This window comes from Tupaia chinensis, unplaced genomic scaffold, assembly GCF_000334495.1.
Source record: "Tupaia chinensis unplaced genomic scaffold, TupChi_1.0 Scaffold144276_1, whole genome shotgun sequence".
Taxonomy (NCBI): domain Eukaryota; kingdom Metazoa; phylum Chordata; class Mammalia; order Scandentia; family Tupaiidae; genus Tupaia; species Tupaia belangeri.
In genome coordinates, this window is record NW_006204133.1 from 2,012,292 (window position 1) to 2,023,956 (window position 11,665).

Sequence of the window (11,665 nt, forward strand, 5' to 3'; positions counted from 1 at the left end):
AGGCAAGCCACCAGGTAAGGACTGGATCTGCAATTAGCCATGTGGGATTCCAGTGCCTTGACCACCATGCCACCTGCTGGCCCCAACCATTACCTCTTGAATAGTTTTTAAGTCCCGCTCTCTTTTTCCTGAAAATTGGGTAGTGTGAATATTAGATTTTGTTTACTGTTTCAGAGATCTCTGAGTCTTTGTTGGTATTAGCATTAGCTGATTGCTTTTCTCATTCAAGTGTGGTATTTCTGCGTCTTGGTATGATGAGTATTTTTTTTTTAATTGTATCGTGGAAAATACGGTTATTGTATTAGATGATTCTCATTTAAATCTTCTCATTTAGTAGGCAGTCAGTAGTCACTGTTTAGATTTAGCATATTAATTCTGGCTCACATTTGTGGGTTTTATTTCCAGGGATAAGTTTAGTTTTCTGAGCCCTCTTCTGTTGGGGCTCCCACTTAACTCCTACCTGGTTCTGTCTGCAGGGGTAGACAGCATGAACCTAGGCTGCCTGTTGTTGCTATCCTTATGCCACAAGGTGAGAGATACAGGAAAAGAACTCTCAGCCTACCAAGTACTCAGATGCTTTTTAAGTTTATCTGTATTATTTATGATAGAGTGCCTGCACATGGGAGAGAGAGAGAGCGAGAGGAAAAGAAAAGCACCCTAACGGAATCTCATCTTGCTGCAATCCCCTTCCACCAGCCATCAGCTTCTCAGGCTCTTGGCCACGTGTGCACTCCCCCATTGTGTTTCAGGTCACCCTGATGAACTGGGGGAGCCCCAAATCTGAAAGGGCTTGCCTGTAAATTTATGGATTTCAAAGACATGCGTGGAGGTCCAGCAAGTGAAGACATGAATTTATTTACATACATAAGCAGGACTGGGTGCTCTGCTGATGGCCTGGTGGAGAATGATCCCTGCTGTCATCGAGCACTGGTTATGTATGTTTAGATCAAAGAGTGCGTACATCACCTGTAAGATCTGCACAAGTTCCCTGTCTCCAAGGCAGGGGTCTGGTTTCTACATATATCCTTGAAGGTTACAATAAAAGGTCAGGGTATTGATGAGCAGAACCACCGAAGCTTGTTTATTAATTTAGTACATCTGATCTTGGGATGTTGAGGTGGGAAAAGGATGCCTACCTCCAGAACAGCCCCAACCATGAGCCAATTCCAGGTAATGGGACAGCCGTGAGATGTTCACAAGGCTCAGCCAGACTGGCTGCTGGTCAAGGAGATAGGATGAAGAGAGGATGGGGGAGAAGATCTCAGTGTATGGAGCCTACCTCCACCTGGGCAGGATCCAAACCCATGGTTGACCATATGGCTTCCAGCACTGCAGTTCAGTATGTTACTGACTGTACCATGGAAGTTGGGCCCGATTTTTTTTTTTAATCATAGCTACCCTCATCATTTTTCTAGCCTTGTAATATGAGCTTTACAGGTATAGAACTGCTTGCTAACTTGAAACAATTTGGAATCTAGAGTGCTGCCCCTCCTTTCTGTGTTTGCCTGTGATCATAACATCATTTGATAGTCTTCTGTACCACCTCTGCTGTGAGATGTCTTTAGCTGCCAGCCCAGGTAGAGTAAGATATTATAGATCTGTGTGAGGCATAATCTTTATAGCTTTTAGCACGGTGTTTGATGGTGGTTTTCTAGGCCTCCAGCACTGTCTTGTGAAACTCCCTTAAGACAGAGTTTGGTCTGTCTTTGTAAGTTATGTCCCAGATGAAGCAAAATGCCTGGCATGTGGTACCTAGGTGCTTATGAATTATTTATTGAAATTAAAGGGAATAAATTCAAATGAAGGAGCCTGGAGAGAGTAACGAGGTGGGTCAGGGCATAGAATCTGTTCAAGTTGGATCTGGAGACTCTTAATGGGGAGGGCATCTGTGGCATGTGATAAGGCTTTGGAGCAGTCTTGGGGAGAGGGTTAGCTATGTGGTGGACATTTGTCATCCCTTTGGCCATTAGCCTCTCTTCCTTCTTATCCTGATTCTTGGTATGGGTGCCTGAGCCTGTTCATACTATGGAGGTTGAAGGTTCTGGCTTCCCTTCAGCTAGGGTGCAAGTAAGGTGACTCAGGCACCACCAATCAAAATAACTAGGCTTTGGGGCCAGCAGGTGGTGTGATGGTTAAGGTCCTGGACTCCCACATGGCTGACCGACGTGAATCCCAGATCTGGTGGCTTGCTTTCTCACTTTCCCTTTTTATCTCTCTATCTCTCTCTGGTCAAATTGAACAAATAATAATAGTAATAGTAATAATAAATTAAAAAAAATTTTAAAGTCTTAAATAAAAGAAGACTAACTAGGCTTTGAACTGAGAATGTGACTCCAGATGGTGGATCTGGCAGGGATAACTGTGTCAGTGGTACCAAATATAGATTGACGTAGCTCCTGTGGTGGCAGTGGCAGTGGGCACAGATCCATGTCCCACCTGAAACTCCAAGTGTTGGCAAGGCAAGGTGCAGGACCCGATGCTCAATAGCAGTTCTGCTGTGGAGCCCCACCAGGCAGGTCTGCAGGACTGGGGACCTTGCTCCTGGGGCAAGATTCCAAGCCAGTTTCTTCTGCCTTTTTGCTGATGCTGTGAGCCATCCAGATGTTCTTTTCATAAATTCCTCCCTGCTTATAATTAAAGCTGGACTGACACATGGGGACTGAGATGAGGAGGAGGTTTAAGGAGGCTTGTGGGTAACTCAAAGTTTTGTATGATGGAATTCCATTAAGTTTGTGGAAAATGTAATTGAAGTATGGGCTCCTTCTGGTGCAAAAACATTTTGAAGCCTATGCATAGTTCTTCCATAATATGCATTTTCCATGAGTTCTTTTAAGGTTCTTCATACATGACAGTCTCTTGTTAAGGATTACTTTTGCCTATTAAGGAGAATATATTCTAGTAAATTTACATTTACCTAAAAGTCATTTCCTTTCTACACTGATGAAATGTTTAAAAGATTTTCTAATTTATAATTGTTTAATGTCATTGAAAGATTGCTAAAAATCTATGTATCAATTATTTCCTTTGACATGCTATGTGTGTCTAATTTAAAAAATATATATATATATATACGAGCTGTAGTTAGCAGTACAATTGATGTTATGTATAGGAGAGAGCATGGGCCTTAACTTGTTTATTTAACGGTTATTTATAAACTGTTACTTAGTTTTTATTCTCACATATGTAAATGAGAACATTTAAATTCTCTCATTCAGTACCACATTCACATAAGACCTAAAAGTGTGTTCATGCATTTGAAGGTATGTGTTTCACCAGAACCAGTATGGAGTCACGTTATGTTAGCTATGTCGGTATGGCTATCGTTTGATTGCTAATGATACCACACTCACTAAATATCGGGCGTCATGAGTAAATCCTGGTTTGAGACAAACATGATCCTCACCAGGGAATATTTGGGTTGCATGTTTAAGCTCCGTTGTCAGCTGAGTGATCAGTAAATGAGTTAGCATCTCACAAAGAAACACACAAAGATAAAATTACATTAACATCCCTATCATCAGGATCAGCAGATGATGCAAAGGTTACATCACTGAACTCCCATGTAGTCAACTGCAGTTTGAGTGCTGGATCTGGCAGCTTAAAACTCATACTGTGTGTGTGTGTGTGTGTGTGTGTGTGTGTGTGTGCGTGCCCAAGATCCCTCGAGAAGGGATTGTGACATGGCCATCCCCCTTGGGGAGTGATTTCTTGCTTTTTGTTTCTCCATCTCTAGGTCTCCAGCGAGTACATGTTCCCTATAGCAAAAATACAGCCCCCTCCCCCCAAAAAAAGAAAGAAATCTCTGTCATCAAGACAGGAAATCTACAGTTCTGGCTTCTAGCAGTTCTTAGGCTGCCTACATAGAGATTTAATGGTCCATCAAGGGATTTTTTTTTTTAAATCACTGGGCTTAAATTATTAGCTTAATATAATTTTTATTTATATTTTATTTCACAAGTACAGGAATAGAAAATAAATATCACTTTTTTGTGAGATCTTTTTTGAGATTTAAGTGTGTCCTCGGTATCACTCTCTTTCACAGACTGGAAGTTCCACAAACACCCTGGATGCCCTGCAGATTGCTTTTGCTGATAGAGAAACACAAGTAATCTACCTTCTGACGGATGGGAGACCTGACCAGGTACTTAACAACGTTGGAAACGAAGAGGGACTCATGACACTTTGAAAGTGAATGCTGACAATATATTTGGGAACATTTTTAACTGCCATCAAAAAATGGGAGGGACCAGCAGATGGTATAATGGTTACATCACTGGATTCCCACGTAGCCGACCACAGTTCAAGTCTTGGACCTAGCAACTTAAACTCACGCCAGGTGCATGTGCGTGCATGCCCAAGATCCTGAAAGGAGAATGCAGGATAAGGGATTGCGGTGTGGCCATCCCCTCCCCTGGGGTGGGGGGGATATCTTTCTGTGTCTCTCTTTCTCTCTGGTGAGCACATGTGCCCTATAACAAAAATCTCTCTCTCTAAAAAAAAAAAAAAAAAAATAGAAAAGCAGTTGAGAGGTTGCTTTCTTGGCTCAGAAACCTAGGACCGAGGTAAGAAAATAAACTGAGGAATTTCTTTGTCTTTTAAAGCCCTGCAGAGAATTTATGTGACAGTGAACATTGTCTGTTTAATGTGACACACACCCGTAGGCCTGGAGACCAATCCCATGAAAGGAAGTGTCTGCCTTCCATCAAAGGCTGGTTTATATTTTATTACAAACTAAGAGTGAGAAGATCTTTTTGATTTTTATTTTCCTTTAGGGACTCCAAATTTAAACATGTCACTGTGCAATGTCTTTGGTTTTAGCCCTCATTTTAACTTAGCACTGATTTAAACAAAGTCATGCTTTTCTTGTGAAATGGTTTTTGTTTGTTTAGCCTGAATAGAAAATATTTGAAAAGTTCTAGAGGCGTCTGTTCATCTTATTTGAGCTTTGTGAATGAAAGACTAGTACTCCAGGCATTAAATAAATATAAGGATTTTCAGGCCAGCACAATGTAAATGAACTGCTAAGGTGAATTAGTATCAATTTGTATCTTTCCTTGTAAGATGTTTGCATATGCAGACTGCTATGGAAATCTTCTGAAATGCCCTATGTCAAAGGGTTCAGGGCTTAAATAGCAAAGCAACTGGATTTCACTACAGTTCTGGATTTATGGCAGGAAGGTGGTGTGCAGAGTGAAATCTGAATGTGAATGATTTACTTGTCAACTCCACTGTATTTTCTATTCAGAAGCAGTTAATCATGTCTTTCCTATGCTCCATGTGTGGTGCCAGGGTTTGAGGCTGCAAAGGGAATGCGTTTAATACATCCAGCTAACTTTGATCAGTACAGGGACGGGCTTGTCCGCGCTGTCGAGGAGCACACAGTGATGAGTTCTGCTGTATAAGGTGGAAAGAAAACCAGAAAAGTTTCCACCAGAAGGGACATTTGAGCTATGTCTGGAAAGAGGAGAAGGAATTTTCTGAACAGAGGAAATTAGTGGCGTCCTGGTCAGAGGGACAGAGGAGTAGAAGTATGTGGGGTGCTCAGAAAATAAAAAAAAAAAAAAAAAAAAAAAGAGCCGGGACAGTGAAGGAAGAGAGCCAGGGCTGAGGCAAGAAAGCCGAGTTGGGGAGGTCGTGACGTGCCTTGAATGCCACATTAACAGGGTGGGCGACTCTCCAAGGAGCGGATCATCCCATCCATCTGTGTTTTGGAAACAAGTCTCAGTAGTGCCAGGGGAAGACTGTTTCTACTATTTCCCTTACACATAATGTCACAAAAGCAGTATATTGAGGATTCTTTTTTGTTTTGTTTTTAATTGCCAGAAGGTACATGAGCTCTCCAGAGAGAAAGAGAGTCAAAGAGAGAGGAAAGCCCTCCAATGGGACATAGGCATGTCACAGTCCTTTTTCCTCCATTTTTCTATCCCATCAGGACTTAGAACATGCACACAAAATCCTGGTGTTTTTCTTCTCCTCCTTCTCCGCCTCCTCCTCCTCCTTCTTTTCTTCTTCTTTTTTTGCCATAGGGCACACGTGCACTCAGAGTTAGACAGAGAGAAACAGAGAGAGGAAAAGTGAGAAATCAGCCCCCAGGGAGGATGGCCATGCCACAATCCCTTCTCTCTAGTCTCCTCTCGGGATCTTGGGCACCCATGCCCAACATAATTTTTAAGCCACCAGATATGGGACTCAAACCATAGTCAGCCATGTGAGAGTCTAGCACCTGAACCTCTACACCACATGCTAGCCCCAATCCATGTGTTTTTCAAGCCACTGGAGCTAAGATTCGAACCATGGTTAGCCATGTAGAATCAGCTTTTCATGCACAGCACTTAACCATTACATTATGGGGATGTCCTAAGTTGTTTTTTGTTTAAGTGTATTTATTTATTTCTGCAGAGAGTAAGACAGAAAGAGAGAGAGAGAGAGAGAGAGAGAGAGAGGCATATTTAATAGGGTCTTCACACCATGATGCTCCCCCAGCCTGAGCCAGTCTAGATTACAGGCATGGATACCCCTGCATGTAAGGAAGACCTCAGAATGCAAACCCTGGACCCTCTCACGTGAGTCCAGCATGGCACCGTGCTGTACGACCACTGCACCACCTTCTGGCCCCTGCATTGAGAAGGACTACAGATCCACAGTCCATCACGGACTTGCGAAGATCTCAGATCTCCCAGTAGTATATAAAAGTATAATCATGCATTTTTCTGAAAAGCAGAAAAGCATTTTTCTGAAGCTTTCACCAGATTCTCAGAGGGTCGATGGTCCACACCAAGACGCAGAACCAAGGATATAAACAATATTGGAGTCCAAAATATGCAAATTACCCAAAACAATTTCTAAATTTTTAAGAATGTTCTTATTCATATCTGTGTTTTTCATTTATGCAGCCTATTTAGTATTATCCCTCAGATTCTCTGAAAAAAAAGGAAATGGATATTTGATCTTCACATTCTGTGAAGAAGATATTTAGATGTGTCACTCAGTCTCCACTTGGCTTTGAATTTTCACTGACTTTGTCGGAACTGCATGTATAAGACCAATGTCATTATTCTAAATATTCAGCAGAATTGAACACCCACAGACACTGTTCCGACCTCAGTAACATGGACACCAGCTCACTGCTTGTTTACTGAACGTCTAGAGCAGCATTACAAAGTGATACAAGTCCTTCAATGTAATCAGGTTAAAGGGAGGAGTCTAGAAATATTCATCTTTACTGAACTGCCTCAGTGGAATGGCAACATTAGGTGGATGCCCCTCATAGGCATCCGTGGGTGCGAACTGACACTGCAGGGCCTCTTAGTGAAGCCCAGAGCAACTTGGGCCTGGTCACTTGGGGACCTCTTCAAAGTTAGGGGATTGCCTGGCAGAAATCAAGAAAGTGGACATGACAAAGGAATTTACACCATTCTACTTCTTAGAAAATTGCCAGAGAGCATGTGCACCTGCCAGAGAGAGCGAGAGCGAGAGCACTCCCAATGGCACATGGTCATGCTATAATCCTTTTTCCTCCATTCTTCGTGATTTTTTTTTTCTTTTTCTTTTTTTTTTTCTTTTTTCTTTTTTTTGGTTACAGGGTCACATATGCTTATGCATGTGAGAGAGAGAAAAGAGAGGATCAAGCACCCCCTACTGTAGGGAGTCGTCACGCTGAAATCCCTTCTCCTCCATCTTGCCTTTCTTTGGGGATTTTGGGCATGCTTGCACACATGCCGTCCATATTTCTCAAGCCACTGAGTCTGGGACTCCAACTGCTTGGTCAGCCATGTAAGACCAGCTCCCTTAACCAACAGGCCACAGAGTGGGCTCCATTTCTCCATCTTGTTGGGACACACATACATCTGGTGTGTTTTTCAAGCCAGAGGGGCCCGGATTTAAACTGCATGGCCAGCCATTCAAGATCCAGTTCCCTTAACCACCTGACCACAGGGATAACTCTGTTCCATTTTTAAATAGAAAATAATGGATAAAATTTCCCATGAGCTGTGTGAGGCCGAGGGGCTGGGGAAGGCATAGGACAGTCAACCTGCACAAGCAGACTTGGGCAGTGAGAACGGGATTCCTGCTTTTTTTTCTTGTTGCTCCAAGCTGAAGTTGGCAGTGGAAGGAAGCTCTGGGTGCACACCCGCTTAGACGTAGAGAAGCGGGGACTGGGAGAGAAGTGTAGGTGTGTTGCTTGGCCTCATCGTAGAGACTGGAGCAAGCTGGCTATGGAATGGACTGTGGAGTCCTGGGGCAGAGAAAGGCTTCCTCTCTGTTCACAGGAGCTAGACAGGGTGGGCTCACCATTCCATGGCCCTGAGGAGCTACTGGAGTAAGTGGCTGGAAAGGCCACCGTTCATCGGGCTGAGGCAGCGAGAGATTTACATCAGCCTCTGACTCTGCTCTTCAGGGCTGTGAGGATGGAAACCAGCAAAGGGAATCCTCACGGGCTGGGGATGAGAGTACACGCCCACTGCAGGGAAACACTCCCTCTGCAACCGAGAGCACCCCTTCCCTCTGCCCAGCCCTCCAGCATGACTCTGGGGCACTTGAACATGATGCCAGCAGCATGATGGGCCCACCTGGGCTGGGTGCAGGTGGGGGCTTACAGCTAACATGTGAGTCTTGCTGTGCTTGTACTCTCGTTCGTGGGATGGAGTGACAGAGACCTAGGTTAGAAGCTCACGCCCCACACTGCCCATCTGAATGACTTTGGGCAAGTGACCCCTAGCATGTATTTCCTCATCTGTGGCTTAGAGGTAGTATGCCCTCCTCACAGAGTTGCTAGGAGGAGAAAATGAGACAATGTTGCCATGACTACTGTCCACAGATATTTACCGAGCATCTTGTAAGTGTCAGGCACTGCTGTCTGCCTAGGAACACACTGCCAGCAGGACAGAGGAGGTGCCTGTAGGCAGTGAAGCTTTTATTTTAGTGGGGAGATAGGTACTGAGCAAGCAAATCTATGAGGTAATATCTGGTAGCCTATGTTCAACCACATGGGAGTACAGCACCTAAGCCACTATGCTGGCCCCTTTCTGAGCTTTTTGAAGACTCCTTGTATCTATAAGATGAGCAGAATATCAGGGGCTAGACGGTGGGAAAACCTGATGCCCTTTAAGGCAGGCCCACACGGGAAGGTTACCTGTTTGTGTCCAGAAACCTCCCTAAGTACATCAGGCATGCTGTGTCCATGATCCAAGGCTGCCTGAGACTGGGGGTGAATAATGGAGTCAAGACCTCGTGGGGGTGTTGTATCTCTGTCTCTTTCTCTTTCTCTGTGCTCTCTGTGTCTGTCTCTCTTACTCATGGAATAAATAAGTAAATAAAAAAATTTAGCAGAATTTGAGCTATCTCTAATCTAGTATATAAGAATGAGGAGCAGTGGCCAGTAATCCTTGGTAAGTCATGCAGATCATAATAGTACCTACCTCAGAGGTCTGACTATAGAGGGGATGCAAGGAGAGGGCCCCAGTGGAGGGGATGCAAGGAGAGGGCAACAGCAGAGGGGACACAAGGAGAGGGCAACAGTGGAGGGGACGCAAGGAGAGGGCCCCAGCGGAGGGAGTGCAAGGAGAGGGCCCCAGCGGAGCTCTCAGTGCAAGTGCTCAGAAATGAGAACAGAATTCAGGTGATGCAGCAGCATAGGGCTTTGCTCTGACCTGGCAAGTGACAAAATGGATGGGGTCAGCCCTTCCACTACTGGGTTGTTGGAAAAACAAAGACATATTTTTTCTAGGCAAAATTACTCATGACTTCTGACAACCCAATAGGCTGGGTTGGTGTTTGGTTGGGAAACCGGCTGGCAGTCAGAGAGGAGAAGACAAAGGTGGAGGTGCAGGTTATGGGAAGGCACAGGCTTGAGACTGGAGCCAGGTACAGACTGAGGCTGTGTATAAGTGATGGCAGGGATGAGACCAGACCTTGGGGACCTCTTAACCAGCTGTCTTCCTCAGTAGTGTGTGATGTGCCCAAGGCCAGCTAGTGGTGAGTCCAATCCCCTCTCTCTCATCACCCTGCTACCCTAGGGCATTGTGAGAAAATATACAAGGAAGGATTATAGACCAAAGGTTAGGAGCTAGAAGTGAAGGTTAGGAGCTAGAAGTGGAGGTTAGGAACTGGCTGAAGGAGCCAAGGAGTCGATCAGAGAGGGACCCCCAGCACTGCCAAACCACAAGGATAGGATAATGGGGGATAGTGAGATAGGATAATTGGGGATAGTGGGATAGGATAATTGGGGATAGTGGGATAATATAATTGGGGGATAGTGGGATAGGATGATTGGGGATAGTGGGATAGGATAATTGGGGATAGTGGGATAGGATAATTGGGGATAGTGGGATAGGATGATTGGGGATAGTGGGATAGGATAATTGGGGATAGTGGGATAGGATGATTGGGGATAGTGGGATAGGATGATTGGGGATAGTGGGATAGGATGATTGGGGATAGTGGGATAGGATGATTGGGGATAGTGGGATAGGATGATTGGGGATAGTGGGATAGGATGATTGGGGATAGTGGGATAGGATGATTGGGGATAGTGGGATAGGATGATTGGGGATAGTGGGATAGGATGATTGGGGATAGTGGGATAGGATGATTGGGGATAGTGGGATAGGATGATTGGGGATAGTGGGATAGGATGATTGGGGATAGTGGGATAGGATGATTGGGGATAGAGAGGGACCCCCAGCACTGCCAAACCACAAGGATAGGATAATGGGGGATAGTGGGATAGGATAATTGGGGATAGTGGGATAGGATAATTGGGGATAGTGGGATAGGATGATTGGGGATAGTGGGATAGGATGATTGGGGATAGTGGGATAGGATGATTGGGGATAGTGGGATAGGATGATTGGGGATAGTGGGATAGGATCATTGGAGATAGAGGGATAGGATAATTAGGGATAGTGGGATAGGATGATTGGAGATGGTTTCCGAAGGTTCGCAGCTGACCTTTCGTGATGGTGGGAGAATAGTCAGGGGAACTCACCTTTCCTGAGACTCAAATGTTTACTGAGAGTTGACCTTTACCAAGAGATATTCTTTTCTGCACATCAGGGGAACAAATCATCTGTCACTGTTTCCAATACCAAAACTTGGCTTTGAATTCCAGTCTTACTACTAAAGAGCTTTGGTGACCCTGGGAGACTTTACCTTTCTATGCCTCAATTTCTCCATTTTTTTCCTTATTTCCTTCCTTCCTTCCTTCCTTCCTTCCTTCCTTCCTTCCTTCCTTCCTCCCTTCTTCCCTCCCTCACTCCCTCCCTCCCTCTCTCTCTCTCTCTCTCTTTCTTTCTTTCTTTCCTTTGGTAAGGTTTTTGCCCTAGGGTACACTTGCTGGAGAGAGACCAAATGGGAAAGTGAGAAATCACCCTCTCAGGGGGGATGGGTACACCACAACCCCTTCTCCATTCTCCTCCTGAGATTTTGGCATGCGCTCACATGTGCCCAGTGTGATTTTAAAGCCGCCAGTCAACCATGTCGTTTCCAGCTGCCTTTAGCACCACGCCACTGGCTGGCCCAATTTCTCCATTTTTAAGTGGAACACATACACAGTGTGCCAATTAAGGTTTCATATCACTGGGGGGAGAGCAGAAGAGCAAATAAATGATAGCTGAAACAGCTGGGGGGATGTTTCTATGGAGAAGTGGGTCAGCAGCAGGTAAAC

General features: G+C 44.7%; 1 protein-coding gene across 3 annotated transcripts in view; it reads left to right on the top strand.

The window, feature by feature from the left end:
- Window positions 1–11,665, top strand: part of VWA3B (von Willebrand factor A domain containing 3B) — a 288,347-nt gene that overhangs the window by 144,820 nt on the left and 131,862 nt on the right. For all 3 annotated transcript variants that reach the window (XM_027767524.1, XM_027767525.1, XM_027767526.1), the window contains one exon: window positions 4,043–4,141. In XM_027767524.1, the coding sequence (XP_027623325.1) occupies window positions 4,043–4,141 (99 nt within the window). The remainder of the gene's footprint in view (window positions 1–4,042; window positions 4,142–11,665) is intronic.